Source organism: Strongylocentrotus purpuratus, unplaced genomic scaffold, assembly GCF_000002235.5.
Source record: "Strongylocentrotus purpuratus isolate Spur 01 unplaced genomic scaffold, Spur_5.0 spur5_scaffold_19, whole genome shotgun sequence".
Lineage (NCBI taxonomy): Eukaryota > Metazoa > Echinodermata > Echinoidea > Camarodonta > Strongylocentrotidae > Strongylocentrotus > Strongylocentrotus purpuratus.
This window is the reverse complement of record NW_022145604.1, coordinates 2,554,362-2,581,961: the sequence shown is the minus strand read 5'-3', so window position 1 is coordinate 2,581,961 and position 27,600 is coordinate 2,554,362. Positions and strand designations below refer to the sequence as shown.

Here is a 27,600-nt window from a genome sequence, read left to right as displayed (position 1 = left end):
ATATGATTACACCATGGTGTAGGGGGGAGGGGGGGATTGTCATGTTTGAGAAGAGTGCAGAGAGCTGTGTGACGTGGGTTCACAACACCCTTTTACCACCAGCTGATATATTATTACACCTGTGTGTAGGGGGGAGGGGGGATTGTCATGTTTGAGAAGGGTGCAGAGAGCTGTGTGACGTGGGTTCACAACACCCTTTTACCACCAGCTGATATATGATTGCACCTCTGTGTAGGGGGAGGGGGAGGTAGGTGGAGGTTTTTCATGTTTGAAAAGAGTGCTGGGAGCTGTGTGATGTGGGTTCACAACACCCTTTTACCACCAGCTGATATATGATTACACCATGGTGTAGGGGGGAGGGGGGATTGTCATGTTTGAGAAGAGTGCAGAGAGCTGTGTGATGTGGGTTCACAACACCCTTTTACCACCAGCTGATATATGATTACACCTCTTTGTAGGGGGGAGGGGAGGGAGTCATGTTTGAGAAGGGTGCAGAGAGCTGTGTGATGTGGATTCACAACACCCATTTACCACCAGCTGATATATGATCACACCTCTGTGAAGGGGGGAGGGGGGATTGTCATGTTTGAGAAGGGTGCAGAGAGCTGTGTGACGTGGGTTCACAACACCCATTTACCACCAGCTGATATATGATTACACCTCTGTCTAGGGGGGAGGGGGAGGTAGGGGGAGGTTTTTCATGTTTGAAAAGAGTGCTGGGAGCTGTGTGATGTGGGTTCACGACACCCTTTTACCACAAGCTGATGTAAGATAACACCTCTGTGTAGGTGGGGGGGGGGGGGGTGGTCGTCATGGTTGAGAAGAGTGGAGAAAGCTGTGAGCAGGCCTGATAAAAACCCGATTTAAATCGGTTTCCCGATTTTTTCCCGATTTTTCCCGATTTTTTCCCGATTTTTTTTTTCTTCCCGATTTAAAAAAAAAAAAAAAAAAAAAAAAAAGTTTTTTTTTTTTTTTTTTTTTTTTTTACCAGATTTTTGTTTTTCTTCCCTTTTTTATCCTGATTTCCTGATTCCCCCTTATTTTCTCTATTCTTCCCTATTTTGCCCTATTTTTTTCTCCCAATTTTCTTACTCGAAAGGGGGGAATGTTGTTAGATGCCGTTTTTTCCCCGCGAATCGCTTTTTTTTTTTTTTACTCAAGGGGGGGCGTGGTTGAGGGGAAAACAAAAACCTATTTTTTTTTAGTGCTCACTATCACCCCTGATTTTGATCACATCTGACATTGTGAAGCCTCCGTTTAGGGCTTAGATGTCGACATTGTCGCTCAGTACCGTCTCTACGCTGTAGCTCTGCACCTCAAACTGAAGCTATCAGTCAAAAATTATGCAAACTTCTTGTATGGCTTATGTATTACGCGCATGCACGATACCATAAACCATACAAGAAGTTTGCTAGATGTGATCCAAATTCAGGTGGAAAATGCAATGGTTATGATTAAATTTTGTTAAAGATTGGGCAAAAATTCCTTTGCTATGAGTGGATATGATGAAACTGCCCCCAAAATGGATATGGAAGTACACTAGCGCCCAAATTTTGTTGTTAAATTTCTAGAAAAGCAATCCCAAAGCTGGCACTCAAAAATCCTACACTTAATGGAGCAATTTCTGTAATTTCAAGGCAATTCCAAACTCAATTCAAAACTCATATCTAGAAGTCAAAAACCAAATTAAATCCCTGGTGATTTCTCTCGTACTGTTGACTTTTGTTTCTTATCCGTCTGAAATTATGTCATCGTTGTTTCATCTTAACCAAAACAAATTAAAAATTGATGGACATCAACTGCATCCTGATACATCCAGACTATCCAAAATACATGTATTTTGTATTGCCCTTCAGGTGCCAAAACATGGGTCGGTCGGTCAGAATATTTTTTCCTCTCCTTCTTTGGGTTGATATTTTTCAGTTTTGAATGCTTAAAAAAAAAATTCTTTCGAGAAGCTGACCGTAAATTTCAAAATACTTGGGTCGGTCCCAAAGGGCAATACAACATGTTTTTTTAAAGGCCTTATAAGGTGATCTTAGTCTGATCAATACCAGTGAAATCCTTAACATTTCACACAACGAACGGGAGAAGAACCGCAAGGCAAAATGCATTATCCAGATGAACGGCCAGTCGACGATGATCAAGAATCCAGAGAATGAGAGAGAGGAGCCCAAGAAGTTTGCTTACGACTTCTCTTACTGGTCTCATGATGGGTACAAGGAGAACAAGGAAGGCTACTTAGAACCAACAGACAAGAAATATGCAGACCAGGTACTACTACTACTGACATAGTCTTAAAGGCTGGGCCTGTTTGATTGTCACGATCATTTATTTTATTTATTTATTTATTAACAAATATTTATACAGGATGACAATATCAGCCAAAGCCCTTTTTTCATTGGTCCTGTATATACATGGTAAAATACAAAATAACAATGAAATAAAAATATAAAATATACTACAAGGATATTAAATAAGTTAACATTTAAAAAAATAATCAGCAATTAGAGACATGGATGTACATTCATGAACTATATCCAGATCTGTAAATAGTTCCCAAGTGGCCTTCTGAAGTGAATGCAGGAGACTTTGCAGTGGTACATGTACTGATTCAAGAAACTTAGTGAAGACAGCTTATTAGCAGAGTAGTGAGATAGCACCTGCTACACTGATCCCTTCTGAATATATTGCAGCCCTGGTTTAGGGATGATTACATGTAATGTATATTCATCAATCAAATGGGAGGGATTGGACCTCAAATGAAAACTCCAAGCCAAGTTCAATACCCTTTGTGTCAATGTGTAGGCCTTTGGAAATGTGGCAGAAAGTGTAACTTCCATATTAAAGATAGCAAGGAGCTTGTAACTCCTGTCAACTCGAGCCAGGCATAGAAAAAAAATGGAATGTTTTAAATGTCAAAAGGTGCAAGCTGTGTTCATGGCCCAGTCTTTTAATAGTTTTGATTACGGTATTAAATACAAAATTGATTGAAAATTGATACCAGTCACAACTTTGTATTAAAGAATTAGGAGTTTCCAATTGATTGAAGGACTTATGTGTGTGATAAATCCGGATCGATTGCAACTCTAGGAATGAAACTTGATTGAAACAATTTTTGCTTCTATCATGTCATGTAAAAACTGCAGTCTGCAAATATTTGGGCATTGTTTTGTTATTTTGTTTGGATATTAATTGATTGACTGATTGATTTCAAGCACCTTTGAAGCACGTACTACATGTAGGTACATTAATGTTTTACTCCTTCTTGCTTTATCAATGCAGAAAACAGTCTTCTCAGATCTTGGACAGAGTGTTCTAGCCAATGCCTGGAAAGGCTACAACTGTTGTCTCTTTGCCTATGGACAGACAGGCAGTGGAAAGTCTTACTCTATCGTCGGCTATGGTGCAAATAAGGGTAAGGCTTTAACTCTTTCTATATGCCACACAAATAATCTCCCTCTGCCACACTGTATTTATCACGGGATAGATAAACACCAAAGGCTTCAAGATTACTTGAATGTTTTCAGTGAAAGAGTAATCTATCCATGTTAGAAGTGTGGTCATGGAGCTAATCAAGACGGGAAACTGATAATTTTGCAAAAAAATTGTGTTATACAAAGCAATCTTTCTGTCAATTGGTTCCTATTGTTTCATGCAAAATTGCACGTATGGCAAATGAGTGACTGTGCAGAGAGTCAAAGAAAGCAACTAAAGTAAAGGTAGACATTATATCATTATGTAAACATTTTATCCAAGCAATGTCTGACATTACTATGGATCATTTTAAAATGATTTTAATGCTGGTGATAACATGCCATAAACAAATGTTATCATGCATATTAAGGACTTTGAACTTCTGGAATATCATGACTTGCTATTCACATAGCAATGGGGTGTGAATTATGACTTTAGGTACATAGGTCCTTTATGGTTCTATGCATGATACAAAAATCGTTTTGTATACAGTGCGTCCCAGAAAAAACGAAACCGAGAAGTATCGATGTTCTATCATAACTTAATCACAACTATAATGAATGAATGATACTTATTTGCAAAGCTTAGAGTCTCCTCTTTCATGTGATGCTACTCGGATAATGCATATTTCACGCATGAGTGATTAAAAGCAATTTGAAGGACGGAAACCAAAAAGACATTTGGTGGGCAGTTTCTGAATTTCGAAGAAAAATTCACATTTCTAGAAAGTTGAGTTTCTGACCTTTCATATGACACCTCAATCAGGAAAAATGAGCGAAGAATGACAAAGTTCTGTTTGTTTGAAGTAGTGCTTGCATTTCCATAATTTTATTAAACGAATTCGTTTTCACTGGCTGCCTGCCGTATCAATAAACAAAATTAACAAAAGACTTAACTCCATTTCGTTGACAATCAGCCGTAGACGAGAGTCTTCATGCATGGTTGATTGTCAACGAAACGGAGTTAAGTCTTTGTCAAATCTGCTTTTTGCTACGGCAGGCACCCAGTGAAAATGAATTCATTTGTTAAAATTATGAAAATGTAAGGGCTACTTTAAACAAACAGAACTTTGTTATTCCTGGCTCATTTTTCTTGATTGAGGTATCATATGAAAGAGCAGAACATGAACTTTCTAGAAATATGAATTTTTCTTTGAAATTCAGATACCGCCAGCCAAACTACTTTTTGGTTTCCTTCCTTCCTTCAAATTGCTTTTAATCACTCATGTGTGAAATATGCATCACGTGAGTAGCATCAACTGAAAGAGGAGACTCTAAGCTTTCCAAATATGTATCATTCATTAATTATGGTTGTGATTAAGTTATGATTAAACATCGATACTTCTCGGTTTCGTTTTTTCTGGGACGCACTGTATAGTATTTGTAGAAAAAAAGAAAGAAATAAAGGGTATCATAAATGAGTGTTAATTATCCATGATGTGATTCTTTGGTTTAGGTATTGTTCCTGTGGCATGTTCAGAGTTATTCCGAGGGATTGGGGAGAAGAAGAAAAATGCAGACAAGTCAAAGGAAGAAGAATACCAGGTAATAAAGCATCTTATTTTGTCTGCTTTTTGATGAAAAGTGGTCCCTTCCTTTTAAACATATTGCAAAGAAAAATTAAAATTAAAAAAAGAAAACAGCTAATCAAAACACATTATTCACAGGACCCTAGAATATCTAAATTTATTTAAATTCAATTTTAACAAACACTTGTGTTTTAATTCTTGCTGGAATCAATTGCATCCCGTTGAAGCTTTTAATATGTGTCCCACCTTCTAATACATACATCTTTTCTCAGCACCCAAGGTAATATATATATATAGGGGTTGAACTAAGAGGTAACTTCAAATGAAATATACACATGTACCCCCTTTTTAAATGTATACAGTACTTGTAATCAGATCTGAAGTACATTTTTAAGCATGAGATTTTAAAGACATTATGATGGAAAATCCCATACAAGCATATAATATTCAGCTTTTGGATGTTCCTTCAAACTTGCTTCAATAAGGCCTAAACAAAAAGAAGTTTTATTGACCTTTAGGTGCCAAAACATGGATCAGTTGGTCAGAAAACTTTTAAAAATATTTTTTAAATACTTTTTTTTACTTTTTTTACTCCGTCTGTAGGCTGATATTTTTCGGTTTTGAATGCTTTAAATCTTTTTTTTCTTCTAAAAAACGGTCAAAAAACAAAAACGTTTTTAAAAAGCTGACCGTAGATTTTTAGATTTTTGGGTCGGTCGCAAAGGGCAATACATAACCTTTTTTTTAGGCCTGATATACAGACCAATTTTTTTATAAAGAACACTTTTCTTTTCTCTCAATCTTGAATGGTTTATCATATACACATGTTTTACTGTATACACTTTGTTTACCTTGCAGGTGTTTGTCAGTATGTTGGAGATCTACAACGAGCAGGTCCGTGACCTCCTTATGCCGGCTAGCTTCAAGGTCAAAGGAGGGTTAAAGGTCAGAGAGCATCCGCAGAAAGGTTTCTACGGTGAGCAATCACAATAAGTTACACCTGGGCCCTGTTTCATAAAACTTGTTATCAATAATAAATGCTCAATTTCTATTGCAAAATGGCTCTGAGCCAATCAAATGCCACACTTTCAGTAGCTTATAACAGCTTTTGTGAGTTGTTTAATGGATAACATGTTTTATGAAACAGGGCCCTGTGCATCGTGACATTCAGCTCATGAGAGCTAGTAAATGCTCTGGAAACAAATAGACAGCTTGTCAAGAATTCAAGAAATTCTAAAGTCACCACTATTAAAAGGACTCTCTCTTTCCTATAGAACATGTAAAATGAGCTGCCACATGCAAACAAAATTAAACTTGTGAGCAACGAAAGTATTTCAGGTACTCTACTGGCATCACAAACAAATTTTTATGTTGTATTGAACACCTCATTATCATAATTCAGTCACAACCCCAACCAACACTAAACAGACCAAATGTTGTCTATTTGGAGTAATGTAATATTTGTTGGTTTATTGTCAGTCTTGTGTCTGTGTTGTGGGGTAGACTTGAGTAACCATCAAATTCAATTATTTTCTTGAAATTTTCAGTAATTGGCAAATTGAGTTTTTAACTAACCATACTTTGTTCTCCTCCCTCTTGATTTGTAGTGGAGCAACAAGCCACATTCCCTGTTATGAGTTATGACGATATCAACAACAAGATCAACGAAGGAACGAGGAATAGGACGATTGCTTCAACAAATATGAACGCAACCAGCAGGTAAGTATCATAGAATCTATTTTACAAGTATGAGCATAATTGGCTACAGTATGAAAGTTTGAACTTGAACATGAACCTGAACCTGAAGGAAAAAATCTAAACTTATGACAACATTTGAACTTTTTAGTAAATTTTGAAGGCTTGGGCAAAGAAGGCAAGGGACTAATGATATCTCTCAGAATCAAAGTTGTAATTGATTAAAGCTGTAATTGATCGAGAGTTTGACTTTCTATTTCAATGTTTAGAATAAGAACCACTGCAAAACAAACCGCAAGTTGTGTAAAGGTAAATAACAAACTCACTGGAAAAAATAATTATCCTTCTCGTGGTTTTCTCTCTGCAGTCGAGCACACACCATCGTTTCAATACGTTTCATCCAGAAAGGCAGGAACGAGACGGGGAAGAACATGACTAAGACATCTATCATCAATCTAGTAGATTTAGCTGGAAGGTAAGAAAACCAGTGATTGCAGCTAGGGTCAATTTTTTTTTTTTTTTTTTTTTTTTTTGGGGGGGGGGGGGGGGTGGGTGGAGGATTTTCAGTGAAAGATTTGGTAGTATTGGGGTAACAGGAAATAGATGAAAAGAAGATGCAGCAATCTACACCCCATCAATACATACCTGTGAAAAAAATCAAAAAGAAGTGTATTGGGTTTTTACAGACGTGTATCAATCAGATATGATTATCTGGGGACCGACCTTTAGACGTCACCATACGAAAGACGTGACTCAGTTTCGAACCTGCGTCCTAGGCTGAATCAGTTTGTAACTTCCATTGTAAGCTGGTTTACAGGTGCACGCCACAAAGGAGGGTCAATTTCTGGACATAAATGGGTTTTTTTTTATGTTGAGCTTGTTTAATGAGGATTTAAAATAAAAAATTATTGAAAGAATAGGTAGTATTGTGGTGACAGGAGACAGATTAAAAGAAGATACAGCTACCTTTCCCTCATCAATAACATTAAAGCCTATCTGCACTAGTTTGGCCAGGAGGCATTAGACCTCCCTTCATGGTCACTGACAGGTGGTTATCTCATCAAATCAGCTCTCAATTAACATAAGAAAAAGGGGACCATGGTGGACCAATGGTCACTGATTAGGCATTATTTGCTATATAGAGGGCACAAGTAGCTATAAGTAGTGCAGTGGGGCTTTAAAAAGACGATTCCATGAATCTCATTTCATTGTTCTTTTGTAATATATCATTTCAGTGAGAGAGTAGATAGTACTGGAGCGACAGGAGACAGATTAAAAGAAGGAGCAGCAATAAATCTCTCTCTCTCATCGCTTGGAAACGTCATAAAGGCACTGGCTGATATGGGTGCTGGAAAGAAAGGAATAAGAGGTAACTCTTAAAAATTGTTCTAAAAATCACAAAATTTGTAGATCCTAAGGAATGCTTTGCATACAAGCTCATAGGCCATTTTCGTAATGTAACCAAATTTATGCACATGCCTTTGTGAAGCGCCTGAATATGAATCATTCATTTATCTGTTACGAATATATGTATCTCAATAGTATGAATTCAAATTGCATTCATTAGTTGTTGCAAGGTAGGACAAACATTTATGGCTTGCTCTTCCTAACGATACAATCTATATCCAATTATTTTTATTCTGACTATTGACATACAATTATTTGTAACAGGTCATTGAAATAAATTGATGCACCTAAGGATGAATTTGGTTACATTACGAAAATGGCTTATTGTCTTCTTTGATAATCTGTGCCATATTTGCTGGTCAGGTTTGGGTAGACTAAGAATAAGAATTTTACTGTCTCATCTCATTTGTTTGGTTTGTTCTTGTTTGTTTCTGATACAGTTCCGTACAGAGATTCCAAACTTACAATGTTACTAAAGAACGCCTTAGGAGGAAACAGCAAAACAATTATGGTGAGTAATTGTCTTAAAACTGTCATCATTCAAGAAGAAAGTCCCCTATTCTCTACCCTCATTTACCCTTTTATTATACTGGCCTACGTAATTTTTGATTTATTATTATATATATTTCCAACTTCTTGTTTGTTGTTAATGCAAGATGCATGAACTTGGTTCCTTGGATGTGTTATGGATGAGTTGTGGTACTTTTGATACCCAGTACTGTGTCTGATATTCAAAAGTAGAAGAAGAAATGATATACAAATAGAAGCTAAAAAGTATTTTGAGAAATGATAATAGACATAGGGAAATAATTAGATAGATGCTTCGAAAGATACATTGAATGAAGAAAGTAAAGAAGTAACAAGTAGTGCTTTACCTAATGAATTACACAAAAAACTAAATGATAAAATTGCTTTGTTTTTTGTTATTTGTACAGTCAAACCTTCCATTAGTGACCACCTGTATAGAAAGACCACCTCTCTACAAAGACCACATTTTTTTGCTTCCCTTGAAAATGGTTTCTCATTGAAGCATGTTCTATAGGCACCTTTACATAAAGACCACCTGCCTATGAAGACCATGTTTCTTGTCTCCCTTGGGTGATCTTTATAGACAGGTTTCACTGTATCAGTCTTCAGACATACTTTACAAGGATTTTTCTTAAATAGACCAACATGAAAAATAGAATTAGGAGGAAATGCAATGAATGGGAAATTAAGATTTAAATGTATACCCCTATATCGATGTTGATTTCTTGCTAAATCTTGTTGTCTTGTTCTCTTGAATTCCTTAGATTGCTGCTATAAGTCCAGCAGATATCAACTTTGATGAAACGTTATCAACTCTCAGATATGGTAAGATCATTACCGTTCTTTTTTATTTGTATTCATTTAATATCCAGGAGAATGCAATGTAACACAGACATCAATATAAACAATACAGAGAAAAAGATAATGGGTACCAGTCAGTGCCTGTGGATTGCCTAAAAGGATTAGAATTTTACTAACGATCATTAAAAATGATATAATAATAGTGATAATTTGTTAACATCAATAATTTTAACCAGTCTCTAAAGATGTACATTTTTTCCTTCCTTTTGTAATTCAACAGCATTGACATGTTATTAGTTAAGACGATATTTTATCATGTTAAACATGTAATTTCTCCTTTAACCCTATGTTAACTGGGGGGGGGGGGGGGGGGGGGGGGTCAATTTGACCCTTGACCCTCCCCTGTAGAAAATTTCGCGACTACTCCGAAACCGCGGCAAATATAAAATTTTCCTTTCATGACTTTTTTCTTTTGAGTCTTATGCATCTTTTAAAACAATTTTTTTGAAAATCGGACTTATAGTTACAAAGTCACGTGACCTTTTGTCTTCGCATGTCAGCCCGAAAATCGCTAATTTTTGTAATTTGTGTACAAAACATATGGAAATGTCATTTTTCCTAAAAAGAGATAAAACATTGGTTATTTAGTCTTGTTTAAAGTTTAGGTGTTTGTTTTGGGTCAAAATAGTTGAATTGTAGTTATAAATGAAATAAAACAATAAAATACATAAGTTAAAAAAACAATGAAATACATAAGAAATTATCAAAACAAGAGATAACTTAAGGAATAACCTGGCTCTTCCAATTTTTTGTGTTTTATTATTACTCCAAATGGTCTAACAAATATATGTAGTGAAAAAGAATGCTTAAATATGAATAATGTATGATTTATGGGCAAAAATGTGAATTTTATGACCTTATTTGCATAAATTACCATAAATATGCAAATGAGTGAATTTTTCAAAAAAATTGAAATAAACCATAGTATTCTTTACACTTCACTTGACATGTATGCAAATTTTCGCGGTGATCGGCAGTGAAACAGCCGAGATCTTAGGGGGGGGGGGTCAAATTGACCCCCCCCCCCCCCCAGTAAAAACCTGGTCTGAAATAGCCCAGTTAAAATAGGGTAATCTTAATTTTGTTTTTAGTTTTCAATGAAGTATTGTTTTCAGAATCAGAATACTTTCTTAACTGATAAAAGTACAACAATACTCTTTAAGAGGGATGTACCCTTATGGAAGAAGAAATAGAATTAATTTACTGTAGCTATTTGAAATGTTCATAAGATACAAGTTTGTTCTTTTGCTAATTATGAAGCGCATAGGGATGGAAATATATTATGCGCTATATGAGCCTGACATTGGATGCTGCTTGTAAATATCAGCTTGCATGGTGACGTAGATATACAGTAGGCTTGCCATTGCACCATTTGAGAGAGGGGGAGGATTGGGGATCGGTAATCTTACTTTCTTGAGTGTACATAGTCCTGAAAAGGTCTTACATTATTATCATTTTTATTATGTACAAAAAAAGTATTTTGAAATAATGTTTTGTTATATCCCATGGATAATAATGATCCCTCTACCCATTCAATCATTGTTCACTACTTGATCAGCTGACAGAGCCAAGGCTATCAAGACCAAAGCGGTTGTGAACGAGAGTCCTACAGACAAACTAATCCGAGAGCTGAAGGAGGAGAACGCCAGGCTCCTGAAGGAGCTGCAGGGGAAGGGAGGAGGAGGCAAGGAGGCAGCCATACTCCAGGGAATACCGGAAGACGGTACAGAAAATATCCTCTGTTGAGACCCAGAAGGGTGTTAACTAATGTACAAATAATACACAGCAGTGAGGGCATTAGGAAGAATTACCCACACAAGGTACCTTTGGAACAGTCTAACATGCCCGAGGCGATAGTCGAGGGTGTTTGGACTGTTTTGAAGGTACCGAGTGGGTAGTTTTACTAATGCCCGATGATGTGTATTATTTGTTTTTATAAGATTATGTTTTATAACATGATTTTACTAATGACAGGTCATTATCAAAATTACGTGTTATGCAAAATAAATGCCAGTTCACATGTACGCTCTCAACCAATCATTTGAATTGGATCCAGGTCATCATCTTATAATAAAAAGTATCCATCTCTTAAAGATAAAGACCAGTTATGGTCAAGCGATTGCATTGTGAAAGAAACTTTGTGAAATCAATCAGAAAAGGTTGATCATCTAGCATAGATGTACTGCAAGGTTCTGGAATCATCAAAATGATAAGAATTTGGCCCAGTCTTCATAAAGTTACAAGCACTGTACACAGAAAGATGTATATGGGACTACGCACACGTGCGCGACACATGCGTTTTTATCTCTCACAGTCCAATAGATAAACTAATTTACCAAATATATCAGATAGTAGGCGGTTTCCCGGCAAAATTTTTATCATCATGTATTATTCAAAACATATTCTTTCACATGATTGGTAATAAGAGCTTCCATTTCATTTTTTGAAATTGGGGCGTTTCCAATACTGGTCTTTACCTTTAAGGTATTCAAGGTGCCTATTATTCTTGCTCTCGTCCAGCTGCCCTAAGGCACTAACTGACTAACAGCATTCAAGGAATAAATTCCTACCAGGTACCAATTTACTACACCTGGGTTGAGAGTGGCAAATGTAGATTAATGTCTTGCCAAAAGGACATTAGTACTGCAGCTGGACTTGATTGCAAACCATGATATCCACAGTCTGGTGACGTATCCCCTAGACCATGAAAACTCTATATGAACACATGGTTAGCACCCTTCTTCCTCTCTGCAGATGATTTTATGTCTTTAAAAGGCAAAATTGTTCTTGTACAGTATTGTTTTGAAAGCTAATATTGATTTCAGGTATTGGAATTCAGAGAAAAACATACTTTAATATAAAGTCTTCTGTCTCAGAATAGGAAATTTTTATAGAGGAAAATGAGAATAAAATTGAAAATCCTTCTTGTTCTACATCAGATACTAATCTTCTATTTGCCATGAAGATAGATAATATATGTAAGGGGCTCTGCTTTTAAAGAGATGTAATGAAAAGATGAATGTTCCGTCTTAAAATACATAATTCATACCATCTCTGTCCATCTCTCACTCTCTCTGTCTCTCTCTGTCTCTCTCTTTCTCTCTGTCTGTATATCTCTCTGTCTCTCCCTCTCTCTCTTTCTGTATCTCTGTCTGTATGTCTGCCTCCCTTTCTGTCGCTCTGTCTGTCTGTCTCTCTCCTCTCTCTCGTCTCTCTCTCCCTCCCTCCCTCTCTCTCTGTCTGTCTCTCTGTGCCTGTCTGTCTCCCCTCTCTCATCTCTCCATCTCTCTCTCTCTGTCTGTCTCTCTCCCCTCTCTCACGCCTCTCTCTCTCTCTCTCTGTGCCTGTCTGTCTCCCCCTCTCTCGTCTCTCTGTCTCTCTCTCTATCTGTTTCTATGTTCTCTCTGTCTCTCCCACCTGCCTGTCTCTCTCTCTCTTTCTCTCTCCATCTCTCTCTCTCCATCTCTCTCTCTCTCTGTATGATTGATTGATGAGTAGAAGTGGAGGAGATGAAGAGTGAGCTTGAGAGGCAGCTGCAGCAGAACCAATCCGAGATGGAATCCATGAAGAAATCCTGGGAGCAGAAACTAAAAGAAGTTCACACGGCGCAGGAGGTAGTTCCATATCATTAAATGATCATAGTATTCCTTTCTTATAGGGCATTTTACATTATGATGTAACATCTACATGTATGAAATTACAAAGGACTTTCAATATTATTACCCTCGCTGGCTTTAGCTCAACCAACTGTAGCACTCAATGCATTCAAGGAATGATTCATATCAGGTACCCTCTCGCTACACCTATGTTGAGTGTGGGGAATGTAAGTGTAGATTAATTTTAATTAAGGACAGTAATGCTATGGCTGGCAATAAAACCCCCTTACCTTGTGATCATTGACTTATCCACTAGATCGTATCACCACTTCATTTGTCCTTGAAGAAGGAACTCCCTTCTCTGGCCACTCCGCCCTCAGAATTAGATTTGATATTGAAATCTAGTACCAGTGCACTATTGCTTTGAGTCCTTCCTGAGGAATTTTGTTATTGAAGATTGTTGTCATGGTCATACATGTAGTTGTCCAGGGTTGGGGAAGTCAGGATTTTAGCCTTTCCATTTGATAAACTTTTGTTGAGAAAGATCTTAAGCAGCTTGCTCTCAACACGACAACTTGACAAGTCTTAACGCTTGCTTTTTGATTCTCTCTCCTGTTCTTGATCCCTGCAGCAAGAATTAGCGAAGGAGAAGAAGAAGCACGAGGAGATGAAGGTCACGCCCCATTTCTGGAACCTTAACGAGGACCCCGCCCTGACGGGAATGATCATCCACTTCATCAAGCAGGTCTGACCAAGGTGGGAAGTGATAAGGCTCATCCTGCAGCAGATATGGTGCTCTCGGGTCTCAAGTAAGTCTTCTGTGTCTTTATTGAGTTTTAAAGTGATTCTGTAACATTGCCCCAGATTCTGAAACAAAATCCTGGATTTGGCTCATGCCGCAATCATAATTATAAGCCTTTAGGCCAGTCAGGAATCCCATGACTTTTAAAAGCCCATCGCTTGTGATTGGAATTCGAAATTTCATTTTTTGTTTTCCTAACGGTTTTTATAACACTACAGTCTATTTAGGAAAATGAGCATGGTAAAACCGGTCACTCAAAGACTTTTACTTTTTTGAGGCACTTCATGATCATTTTGAAGTGCAATTTTTTTAGGGCTTCAATATTACTCCATATCACAGACACTGATAACACCTAGGTCCATGCATCTCAGATTTAACATTGTTAAACGATGCCTTTAACACACACATACCTGCCAACCACCCCGATTTAGGCGGAGTTCCTCCGCATTTTTCATACCAACTCCGAATTCCGAATGCATGCCTCAAAACTCCGATTTTTTTTTTTTTTTAATTTAATTTTTTTTTTTTTTTTTTTTTTTTTTTTTTTTTTTTTTTTTTTTTTTTTTTTTTTTTTTTTTTTTTTTTTTTTTTAGAGTGTAATGCACTTGGAGAGTATATAACTATTATGTTTGTATTTCGAAATGTAAAGCGCCTTGAGCATGTTCATGTAAAGGTGCTCAATAAATACCAATATGTATGTATGTATGTATAGACTAAAGCATAACCCAACATCCGCGCTCGCGCTCATAGAAGATATACACAGCGCAGCTCGAACGTGATCGTTAGTTCCCCCCCCCCCCCAATCTACGGGCTACTACCCCAATCCTTCGGTGGTTCGCGACCTCGTAGTCCATCCAGAAAAATTTACTCCTAATTTCTCTTGTCTCAGGTTGGCAGGTATGCACACAGTGTGTATTAAATTCAGACACGCTTATCTAACTCTGAGGACTTATCTCCATGTAATACAGGATTAAAAACTCTGGGTTGTTGAATAAGCAACTCAGAGAAAGGACCAAGTCACATCTGCTCGAGTCTTAAGTATAAAGTGGCCCTTCTCTCTGGTTTTAAAGCTTGAAGCCTGTACCACTTGTACATTTCCGAAGGAGTACTTTGTAGAGTTGTAACGTGGGGGCCTTTATGTATTTGTAGAATAATTTCACTTATTGGATGAGGTGTGAAACGGCTAATGGAAAGGTTCAACAATTTGGCTTTTTTTTTTTTTTTTTGTCTTTTATGTTAGCATGATTTAAATCAGTATGACAAACATGATCTACATGTATGTACCGGAAGTACCGTCTTATTCATTATCCTTTTTTCTTTATCTCTCTCTCTCTCTCTCTCTCTCTCTCTCTCTTTCTCTCTCTAACTTCTTTTCCCCCACTCCCCTCTACCCCCGTCTTTTGCAGCATGGAGAAGGAACATGCTGTGATTTCAAACCGAGCCAATACAGTGATCATCAAGCCCTGTCTACCTGCCAAGGTTCTTGTGAATGGTAAACCGCTGACAGACAGGGGAGAGCTACATCATAATGACAGGTAATTCCTCCAGGGATGATGATGGTGGTGGTGGTGGTGGTGGTGGTGGTGGTGGTGAAGGTGGTTATGTTAGGGATGGTGGCGATGATGATGATGATGATGTTGGTTGTGTTCCTAAGTAATTTAAGAGTGGTTTTTTTTTGGGGGGATGGGGGGGGGGGGGTGAGAAAATCAAGATTCAAATTACTTTATCATGTTTCTGCCATGAAATAAGGAATTGTGCCTAATATATGCTGATTGTGCAGTTGATCTCAAATACTGGGGTTTACAAAACAAATCTTAAAGAAGCCTCTCCCATGAAAGCCTTTAACATTATCACCTACATATAGACGAAGACGTACCTTGTTTTCTTCTGTTACAGGGTTCTGTTTGGATCCAAGCATCTCTACGTCGTCCACCATCCCCAAGATCTTGCTAAGAATCCTAAGAAAGAGAAAGAAGTATCTGAGGAGAAACCCACCTACAGCAAAGCTCAGGAAGAGATTGCAGCAAACTCTGGCTTTGAGATAAAGAAAGGACCAAACAGATCAAAAGGTACACTCAATCATTCATTTGATCCAGGCCCTTTTTCATAAAACATGTTATCAAGAACAAATGCAAAATTTCTATGACAAATTTGCTCTCGGCCAATCAAGTGACACCATATCAATAGGTTATAAGAGTTATTGTAATTTGTTATTGATATAAAGAAAGGACCAAACAGATCCTAAGGTACGATCAATTATTTATTCGATCATGGCCCTGTTTCATACTGTTAACATAACAAATGCTAAATTCTATGACAAATTTGCTCTCGGCCAATCAGATGCCACGATTTCAGTAGGTTTTAAGAGTTATTGTAACTTGTTTTTGATAACATGTTTTACAAAACAGGGTCTTGGTCTAATACCAATCATCTTCTCCTAAAGAAATGAATACTCGGAGCAGTTAGGAATTTTGAAATCGCATTTCAAAATTTATTTATTATTTTATCATACAAATTCCTTGTTATAATCTACACAGAGTAGAATAGCCTTTTCCTAGGTTTTGAAGTCTTACTTACAGACCTAGTGCCCTGGAGATGTATATGGGGAAACTGAAAAAGTTTGAATTCTATTTTAACTTTAACAACATGAGAATGGACTATTACATGGGAAAAGATATACCGTATACAAGGCTTTCAAAAATGTGGGAATCATTTGTTGACATGTCATTTATCTGATGGTAAAATATGTGTGTATATTACTTCTTGCGTTTCATTTTGATTGCTTTTGATATAGATGAGTTGCTGATTCAAGAAGATCTTGTTGAGTTGATCCCTCATGTAAGTGAAGCAAATGCAATGAGTGAGGAGCTGAAGAAAAGAGTTCGCTTTGAGATCGCGCTCATATCACCGCAGGCTAGGGGGGCTAAGCATGGCAGGACGGAGGTGAGTCTTGCAGGCCTGATAATTATCTGATTTAAATTGGTTTCCCAATTTTTTTTTTTTTTTTTTTTTTTTGTGTGCCTGATTTCTCCCCCCCCCCCCCCGAATTTCCAGAATTTGTCCCCAATTTTCTTACTCGAAAGGGAGGAATATTGTTAGATGTCATCCCCCCCCCCTTTTTTTTTAGTGCTCACTGGTCGTGGATTATTGAGAACAGTATCCAATAGCCAAGATTACTATTGTGTTCATTGTATAAATTAATGTTACATGCAACGACCTGTGCTGATGAATGATATGAAAGTAAATATATGTATAGATTGAATTCAGTTGGCATAAATTGGTTATTACTACATCAGGTAATCCTCTGTCAAGCATTATGTCATGATGATCATGAACAACTTTTTTTCTTCAGAAGCGTGCAGAAATTTCAATACATACACCCATGTATCATGAATTGTTCTATTCCGAAGTGCACAAAATGTGTACTTCGGTGCAAAGATCAAATGTGAATGCAGTTTTAAAGTGTGCAGCAGTTTTTATTCATTTTATAATTACCTATCAGAGAATATTCTCTGATTCAAGTGTACTACATGTACCTGTATATAAGGACTTCTCTCTGCATTTCTCAACGGTCTACAGGTTTCAATATGCATGAAGAACGTAGACAACGATAATGAGTTCCTCTGGACAAGGAACAAGTTTCTAAATCGCAAGTACCTCATGCAAGAGATGTATCAGAACTATACAGATGGTGACAAGGATTGGGATGTAGAACAGGTACACGACGAAGATGATGATAATGATTATAATGGTGGTAATGGTGGTGGTGGTGGTGGTGGTGGTGGTGGTGGTGGTGGTGGTGGTGGTGGTGGTGGTGATGGTGGTGGTTGTGGTTGTGGTTGTGGTGGGGTTGGTGGTTATGATGATCATGATGATCATGATGATGCTGGTGATGATAATGATGATGATTGTGATTATGATGATGATGAATATGGGGATGATGTTGATTACGATAATGATAATGATGTGAATGCCGATGGTGGTGGTTATAATAATAATACTCATGGGGGATGTGATGAAGGAGATACAAAAACCCACTACTGAAGACCAGTTCCCATTTCAAACTTTTCAAACCTCTTCCATTTCAGAACAAAGACCCGTTCTGGGAGCCGCCTGAGACGGAGGTCCTCATCGGCTGCGTTCACGTTTACCTTCAGAGCCTGGCATACCTGATCGAGATCGAGGAACTCCTTGGAATCGGTGACTTCCGAGGCATCGAGCAGGGTCTGCTTCAGGTGGACATCCGTCCATGCAAGGCGGATGGCTCTCCTCTCCCCGATGAAGAGTTTGTGGATGAGCCTAAGGAATTGGTCAGTAAAGGACTAGGATTAAAGTTATTCTGCATAAGGAATTATTAGCATAAAGAATGAGGAATTGGTCAGTAAAGGACTAGGATTAAAGTTATTCTGCATAAGGAATTATCAGCATAAAGAATGAGGAATTGGTCAGTAAAGGACTAGGATTAAAGTTATTCTGCATAAGGAATTATCAGCATAAAGAATGAGGAATTGGTCAGTAAAGGACTAGGATTAAAGTTATTCTGCATAAGGAATTATTAGCATAAAGAATGAGGAATTGGTCAGTAAAGGACTAGGATTAAAGTTATTCTGCATAAGGAATTATTAGCATAAAGAATGAGGAATTGGTCAGTAAAGGACTAGGATTAAAGTTATTCTGCATAAGGAATTATCAGCATAAAGAATGAGGAATTGGTCAGTAAAGGACTAGGATTAAAGTTATTCTGCATAAGGAATTATCAGCATAAAGAATGAGGAATTGGTCAGTAAAGGACTAGGATTAAAGTTATTCTGCATAAGGAATTGTTAGCATAAAGAATAAGGAATTTGATTAGGAATTGGTCAGTATAGGATGAGGATTTAAATTATTCTGCATTAGGAATTATTCATAAAAATAAGGATTGGTTAATGCATAATTTATATTCAAGATATTCTGCATAATGAATTATTGAAAAGAAGAATATAATTGGTCATTATATGATAAGGATTGAAGTTATTCTGCTTTAGGAGTTAATGAAATGACGAAGATAAAACTGGTCTATATATATTAATAAGGTTATTGTGAAATAGGAATTATTGGAATAAAGAAAAATGATTTGGTTAGTAAATTTTTAGAATTAACATTATTTAGCATTAACAACTATTGGAATAAGTACAGTGCTATTTGATTTTGTGTGTTTGCTCAGTAAGAATGACATATATATATATATATTGCATGAGAGGACCTCATAGGTCAGCTGCAGATGATGCTGTACCGACTGCCTGATTCAGAGTAAAAGCTTTCTTTTACAACCAGTGGTTCTGTTAAGTGCTCCGAAATAATGCGTAAGGAACTATCGAAATGAGTGTTTACAAGCTCTGATAGGCTGTACAATGGAATAATTTAAATCACCCATTAACAAACTCCTAGGAAAAAAGGAGTATATGCAATTTCACTTTTATTCAGATTTATAGCATAAGTATTACTCTTCTTTTCCCCCTTTTTTTTCTGATTTTGTTATTAAAGATTGGGAAGAGCACTAACTTCAAGTTCCATGTTTCACATGCAAGAGGTCTACCTGCAAGAATAGCCAAGGTACTTTTCAAATGTTGCTACATATTTTCAGGACAAGGTTTTCACATTTTGTGATTTGGCTGTATAACTTTATAAATGTACAACTGATACTGAGCAAAAAGTGTCTGAGAAAAGAAGGGGGAGGGGGGGGGGGGGGGTGAGGAATGAATGGTCGCTGGTTTCTAATTTCATTGTGTCACAGTGACAGTAGTGTGCATGCAGAAAATTTATTCTGTTTGTTGCTTGATGTAGATGTTGATAGTATCAGATTAGGGTGAGGGCGATTTTTAGTCTTCTGAGGAGATAAAATTAATTCATGTTATTGGTGAGTGATACACTTGAGAAGCTTTATGAATTGAACCTTATAAGACTAATCATAATAATAATAATACAAATAATGATAATATGGATATTCATATAGCACCGGTTTCTGCCAGGTTTTGACGCTCATTACGCTTTACACATATTACCCTGGTTATAGCTGAGCTGTCAAAGTAACTAGCGCTCAAGCATATCAGTTACTCATTTACACCTGGGTGGAGAGTGGCAAATGTTGATAAATATCTTGCCGAAGGACATTAGTGCCGCGGCAGGACTTGAACCCGGTAACTTGTGATCTGCAGTCGGGTGACTTATTCACTAGAACACAACACCTCTGGGAAGGGGCCAATGGCCAAAAATGTTAAGAAATTTTCTACTACAGAAATGATTGAAAATAGTACTTTCCCTAATACATGTTTTCAGTTTCATATGTCATTTTATACAAGCTTTTTTTTAAAAATTAAAACCACCCAAAGATATGTAACAATTTGTCCATTCTGATGTCAAAACCAAATTACTTGTATTTTTAGGGAAAGTGAAAATTCAACATTTACATGCATTGATGCTTTCTTTCTTCCCTCCATGAAGAGCTTCTGTCGATACAAGTTCTATCAAAACCGAGAACCGGCTCAGTCAGCTGAAGTAGAGGGCAGAAATCCAGAATACAAACATGATAAAATATTCTCAACTACAATCATCACACCAGAGGTAATTTTCTTTTTTAATACTCTGTAGAATCTTTGATGTAGAATGTAAAATGTGTGCTCATACAAAACATGTTGAAAATAATAATGTAAAAGGTCTGCTTTAATGTTTGTTGTAGAAAATGAAAATACATTTAACACTCCAGAAATGTTAAATAACACTTATAAAGTAAGGTTGTATGATAAATTTTTGTTTTCCTTTTTTTTATTGAAGGATTGAAAACATAAAAGTAATACCTGAAATTCCACTGTCCAAATGTCATGTTTGTTTTGTTTTTGAGGTTTTTTGTATTTCTTCATTTTACTCAATTAATCAATTGATAGAAGATGTATTTTTTTTTACTGAGCTTATCGTATACATAGTACATGTATAAATCACCAACACCAGTATTAAAAGATGCATAAGAATAAAAAAGCATGTCCATGAAATATTGTAGGAATATTATGAGACAGTACATGTATTCATGGATGTTTTTTAAGTGTTTTGAAGAAGAAAACAAAATCTTATTATGATTAATGATCCTAGCCCTTTAATGAGGTACCTGTGCAGTCTTAGTGATTACATGTAGAGCAAGATGACATGTCTGCAAAGACCACATATCTGGTTTCCATTAAGCAGCATTATGCATTTAACGTTTATTTAAATGAACCCGTACATAAAGACCAACTGCTCGGAAGGTAAAATGCCTTTTCTTGTCTTTCTACAGAGGTTGTTATCTAAGGTTTAATTGAACCAAAAGATGCCCAAATTCCAATCTCATACTTAAAAATAAAAACAACCTTTTTCTCTGATGCAGATGCTGAAGTACTTGGAGAATGAATCATTAATCATTGAGGTGTGGGGGCGCCAGAGAGATATGGCATCGCCCGAGAGGAGATCGCTTGGTGGTGATATCAAGAGGAGCACGTCTATCGTAAGCAAAGTTGTTGAAATGTTGTTGGCTTAGAAATTTTGACTCAGCTTCAGTCAACTCATATCTTGAAGATAAAGTTAAGCTCTGGTAAAATAATTTGAATGATAAGGGGGGGGGGAAGGGTTCGGTCTTGCTAAAAAGCACATTCACTGAACACAGAAATTGGCATATGGGACCAATCCTATTTTTGAAGGTCAAGGAATGTTAAGTTGATGGACTATTCATGCATCTTAATGTTATTAAGGCACAATGATTAAGGCACAACTAATATTTTTCAACTAAACATATTCGAACCTGTTGAATACTATTATAGCTTGATATGACTCTTGAGAATATGCAGTATACTAACCAAAAAAGATTAGGTTATTCTCAACTGGTAATTGCTGGACAGCTGTTATTGACATAATTTGAAATCTATTAATCTGTGTTTTGACATTTGTAAATTCATATATGTATATCTATAAACATGTACATGTACATGTATATTCTCTCATTGCATTTACCAGACAAGTGATGAGAAGTACAAACTCAATGTTGAACTGAACACAGAGAAGAAGAGGGTCCAACGATTGGAAGCAAAATTGGTAAGTCCCCACCCCTAGCTGCCATTACAGCCCTCTCGCATTTTAAGGAACTAATTCCTGTCAGGTACCCATTAACCTCTCCTGGGTCGAGTGTGGCAAATGTAGATAATGCCTTGACAAAGGACATTGGTGCCATGTCGGGGATCGAACCACGACCTTTGAATTTCAAGCAAAGTGCTTAAACCACTTTACTACGACACTTCTACAATACAATACTATTATTGCTAAGCATGGTAGACTTCTCCAAAATACTGAGCCCCTGTCTGTCTCTCTTCCTTCTCACTCTGATCTCCAGCAAAAGATCCAGGAGCTGGTCAGTGAGGCGGTCAAGCACAAGAAGAAAACCCTCGACATAATAGACGTCCAGGAGGTCCTGTACGCCGGCGGTCAGCAGCGCTTCAAGGCCGCGGCCACCGTCATCGGCCTGACCGAACAGATGGGCAAGGTGGGCACACAGGGAAAGGTGAAGAGTAAAACTTGCACACTCCATTAGATATTAATGAGGAGGGTATTAATCCATTGACTCCTGGTTTCTTTTATTACCATAGCCTTAATACAGGAGCCAACCTGTTTCATCAGGTAATGGGTTAATGGTAAATCATGCATGTAGGCAGGGCACTATATTAATAGCTTCCTAGGGGGCATATTGAAGGTTGTATGGTCTGTATGAGCCCTTTGTTGACATTTTGAAATTTGGGGATCAGACCCAGATTTTGGATGGCCATGTGTCCCAGGCACCAGCTGGTGTTGAGCCCTGTATTAAGGTCACCAGACACCACCCCTTCCCTTAGTACTGAGTCTGAGTAATCTCTGGTTAAGCTATATGAAAAAATGTGTGCTATACCAAAAAGGCATAAGTTTATCTACTTGTAAAGGGATAAGCTATCTGGCTTTATTGCATGTATATAAATGTGGAATGCATTTTAACATGCAATTGATAGTTAGACTTTCTTTTTATAGTGAGCTAGATTTATCTCAGGGCTAGGTTCTGTGAAAAGTGTGTCATACCAAATAGTGATAGGGTAAGCTACATGTATCTGAATATGCCACGGAGTCACCCCCCTTCCCCTCCCCAGAAAATGTTAAAATCAGTGGGGATATGCTTTGAACCACAATTGCCTTTGAGACTTGCCATTTGGCTATCAAAATTTGTCATGGTACAAAATTATACTTGTGTGAGCAAGTTTGAGTCGCTTTGAAAATGAAATAAACTGAGTTTATGTTGTGTTAATTTCTCTGTGACAACTACAGTGCATTCCTGTACGAAAGGCCTGAAATATGAAATATGAAATATGAAATGTGCATTATATTTGATGGGTGTATGCTGTGAATGTTAACTGGCTCATATTTTGAATTGTATTTAAACAAAAAATGATATACAATGAATATTTGATGTGGTCAAACCATCGGTCATCTATGCAATTACTAGTCCATGTTTTATCAGAAAAAACTATGAATCATGTACGGTATCTTCTATTTTAGTTGTTTTAAATTGGCAAAGTGATCACATTATTAAAGTTTTAAAATATTGATTTTTCATTTGTGAAGTACATGTATTAAGAAAATGAAAGGTGATTCCTGCTCTAAATTAGCTTTCATATTTATTACATGTATTGTATTCTTTGTATAAGTTTTGTGCAGTAGAGTTCAACCATACATTTTCTTTTAAATTTGTGTTTATCTACTCTACTTGTGACCAAACTCATTGTTGCCATTACTTTACACACAAGTGGACTTTAAACCTTCTTGGCTTCCTATCAAGCCTGGGGAGTGTTTCACATAGACTAAGATCGAATCGACTTAACGGGATCCGGTAACTTTGTCTTAGATCCTTTAGAAATAATCCTTGATTTAGCTCATGCTGCAATGATAATTATAAACCTTTAGGTCAGTCAGGAACTCCATGACTTTTACAACCCGATCGCTCGTCTGATTATCAAGATATTAATGATTGGAATTACAAATTGAGGCACTTCTTGATCATTTTGAAGTGCGATTTTTTTAGGGCTTCAATATTACACCATATAACAGACACTCGTAACATGTAGGACCGTGTATCTCAGATTTAACATTGTTAAACGATCCCTTTAAGTTGGACTTGAACTATGGCAGGCCATTCATACCACTGGGTTGCTCTCATCATTGGTCTCTCAAGGGATGTCACAAATCTACAGAATTTACATTTTTGATAGTTCATTGTTGAAGAAAAAAAAGTTACTTACATTGTAAACTTACATTATATTTAAGACTTGGACTTGTACTACGGTATGCGATTTATGCCCTTAAAAAGTCTTGAACCAGATGTAAAATTAGAGGGAAAAACCTTAGGAATTATGATCAATAGATAATATTTTTTCCTTCAATAATGTACTATCAATTTTTTTTTTTTTTTAAAGATTTGTGACCCGGATTTGTACGTCCCTTGAGAAACCAATGCCAGGAATGGTTAGAGGAACTAGTGGCATGAACGACCTGCCATAGTTCAAGTCCAACTTAGGTTGATCTAAGAGGCTGTTCACACCGGCAGAGATAGCGCGCGCTAGACCGCGCCATCTCTGCGGTTTGGAAGGAACAACGTCGTTTCGGTCCGCCCAACAGCGAGCCACGGCAAGCCAAAACGGCGTGCCACTGGAGCACCTCTTGGGGGTGGTCCACGAGAGAGAGCGCGGTCTAGCGCGCACTAGAAAAAAGGGGGTGCTACGATAAACTGCGCTATCTCATTGCGTTGTGAACAGCCTCTTAGTCTTTGTGAAGCACTCCCCTGTGCTCATTTAAATCTCTCATTCAGGTGATCAATATAATGGTTATGTTTTTGTTGTTTGTTTCTTTTCTTTCTTGCATGTTGGTGGCAGGTCTAGCGAGGCAGGAGGGTTCGCGTGCAAGTATACGTGATTTCAGACACTACATTAACCCTAGTGTTAGTAATATTTCTGGTGTTTTAATTAACCTCGGCTGAATAAAGCAGCTGTTCCTCTTGCAATTGACAATTAACATTTATATTTATCTTTCACTTTAACAACCTTCACACAAAATTGCATGCTCCTCAATAATTTCGAGAAAAAGTAATTTGTACTGGAAAACAATGGCTTTGCTTATCGTTGCAAGTGGCCAATTTGAAGGAATATTAACCTTATGTAGGAGGTTTGGTCTTTGTAGAAATGTAACAATCAAGAGAAGGGATGAATAAAAGTATAGAAAAAATGTCAGGCATTTTTAATACCGCATCACAAGAACAAGCCTTAATATCATTTTAATGAAATGTAATTTTATATTTCGACCATATTACGTAGTTGCTCATCACTGTTAAAATACAACTCAGTCAAGATGACTTCCTTGGTAAATAGCATTCAGCTTGTGATGAATGCCCTACCTGATAGATGCAGTATAGACTCTAGCTACGCAGACATGTGCATTATTTTCCAAAATTGTGCCTTGCTTTCCTCTTGCTTTCTGTTGGTTTCAATCATTTGTTTCATCCGTTTTTCTTGTCCTTTTATTTGTCAAGTTATGCATTCCGAAATTCAGTTAACATTTAGTTTTAGACCATTTCATGGTGTTTTGTTCGACTTGTAGTAATGCAAAAATACAGTCAAACCTGCTTTAGTGACCACCTGTCTACAAAGATTACATTTTTTGTTTCCCTTGAAAATGGTTTTTCATTGAGACATGTACTAAAGGAACCTGTCTACAAAGACCACTATTTGTGTTTCCCTTGAGCAGGTGCTATAGACAGGTTCGACTGTACATGAATGAAATCTGATAATTTTAGCTGATTGACATGAGGCCTAATGAACACATGTCATAGCACCGTGTGTCCCGTCTTCATTGGTCAATTCAAACACTTCTTCAGATCTCGTTCATTTTTCAATCTATTCAATTTTGATTGATTTGGTAAAGAAAGCAGCCGTGCCAATCGATTGACAGAATCTTGAAACATTGCCCCCCCCCCCACTGTTATGCACAATTATCATGAAATGTTGTATACCGGTAGTCTTTAATCTGTTCCATTTCATTCTGTTTTGTTTCATTGGCTGGAAGGAACCATGCAACACCCATGTATTGATATTTCTAATTTCTTCACAGAATTTTGAAATTTGCGCCACCTTAATTAGTAGTTATCATAATTTGTAGAAATTTAAAGGCAGTGTATTCTATTGGTTCCTCTACTCAAGCATCATCAGTTGAAGATGCATTCTGGTGATGATGTATTCTCAAATATGTAATCATTTCTGTTGGTTAAAAATGAGCACTTTTTGATAGATGTTCTTGTTTTAATTTCATTCATGCACTCATTCCAGTTTCTACTGCATTTTAGATTCATTTCCAATCATGATTTCAATCATATTCCATGATTTTTTCCTCTCCTCAAGTATTCACTTGTTTTGTTCTTCTTACTTCATCATTCCAATCACAAATGTAATAATTCTTTTATATGTGTATGTATACGTACATATTCTACATGCTTGTATTTCTGTGTGTGCTGGAATTTGTTTTTGTTGATGCTATTAAGTAATGTAGTCGTTAATCAAACTAATGTTTTCCGTCTCTGCTGTAAGCCCTTTGATGGAGATAGATTATCGTATTCACATGTCAATTAAGCTGTCTTTCAATCTACATGCATCTGAATAAATTATATTAGAAGTATGGTTATCCCATCAGCACATTACACATTGACATACCTGCCAAATTTGGAATATTCCAATTTTTTCATTTTTTCTGAATGACCAAATAATGATAATTATTATTATTATTATTATTATTATTTTTAAAAGCCAAATTTAGGTTGTTTAACCATGTGCTGGGATTTCGCATATTGTGTGCATTGAATGGCTGCACAATGTATTTGTTTTTTTGTGTACAGATTTACTGTGTATTGGCCATAATTGGCATACATGGATGGCCATGGTAAGGCCTTGCGATGGCCTGTTCAATGCACATATACATGTATGCCTGTACCCCCGCAGGAGCACGGGTCTGCTTACCCAGACCCCCCCCCCCCCCCCCCCTAAGGGTAGAGATTTCTTATTTTCAAATGTGGGCAGGTATGAGTACAGTGTCTTTATATGGTAGCTGCGCTATATGAATTGATCTTATAATTATTATTATTATTTTCATTATAGTTATCAATATTATTGTACCGGTAATTATAATTACAATTTTTATTATCATTTTCATTATTATTATCATTATTTGTAATATTATTATCAGTATTATCATTATTATTATTATTATAAATAATAAATACATGTGTAAGTACTGTTGTGGTTGTTATTATTATTATTATTATTATTATTATTATTATTATTTTCATCATTATTATTATCATTATTATTTGTATTATTATTATTATAAATACATGTGGTAGTACTGTTATGATTGTTATATTATTATTGTTATAATATCTGCTTTCAAGGAAACAAAAATGATACAAATATCACTTTGTTCATTTGTAGTCCAACTTAAAGTCGATCTTGGTCTTTGTGAAACACATCCCAGGTAAGAAGGAAGTCTACAGGTACTTTTAGTGCGTTAAGCAGGTTGACTGCATGAAGACAGGTGTTTTTAATGGATAGGTTTCCTAGATAAACAGTCAACAACTAAATCATTCATAC

The 27,600-nt window shown here is 36.8% G+C and overlaps 1 protein-coding gene across 1 annotated transcript in view; it reads left to right on the top strand.

The window, feature by feature from the left end:
* The window catches only part of LOC586759 (kinesin-like protein KIF28P), a 41,956-nt gene extending 14,811 nt beyond the window's left edge, over window positions 1-27,145 (top strand). Inside the window, 24 exon segments of the mRNA XM_030990030.1 lie at window positions 2,080-2,274; window positions 3,286-3,418; window positions 4,933-5,021; window positions 5,864-5,981; window positions 6,613-6,724; window positions 7,068-7,175; window positions 7,936-8,069; window positions 8,548-8,618; window positions 9,400-9,460; window positions 11,055-11,219; window positions 12,995-13,110; window positions 13,724-13,832; window positions 13,835-13,901; window positions 15,301-15,429; window positions 15,791-15,963; window positions 16,689-16,837; window positions 17,474-17,611; window positions 17,983-18,204; window positions 19,418-19,486; window positions 20,375-20,494; window positions 21,288-21,404; window positions 21,911-21,988; window positions 22,284-22,451; window positions 24,841-27,145. Of these exon segments, the coding sequence (XP_030845890.1) occupies window positions 2,080-2,274; window positions 3,286-3,418; window positions 4,933-5,021; window positions 5,864-5,981; window positions 6,613-6,724; window positions 7,068-7,175; window positions 7,936-8,069; window positions 8,548-8,618; window positions 9,400-9,460; window positions 11,055-11,219; window positions 12,995-13,110; window positions 13,724-13,832; window positions 13,835-13,901; window positions 15,301-15,429; window positions 15,791-15,963; window positions 16,689-16,837; window positions 17,474-17,611; window positions 17,983-18,204; window positions 19,418-19,486; window positions 20,375-20,494; window positions 21,288-21,404; window positions 21,911-21,988; window positions 22,284-22,451; window positions 24,841-24,846 (2,847 nt within the window). The 3' untranslated portion in view covers window positions 24,847-27,145.
* The last annotated feature ends 455 nt before the right edge of the window (window positions 27,146-27,600 follow it).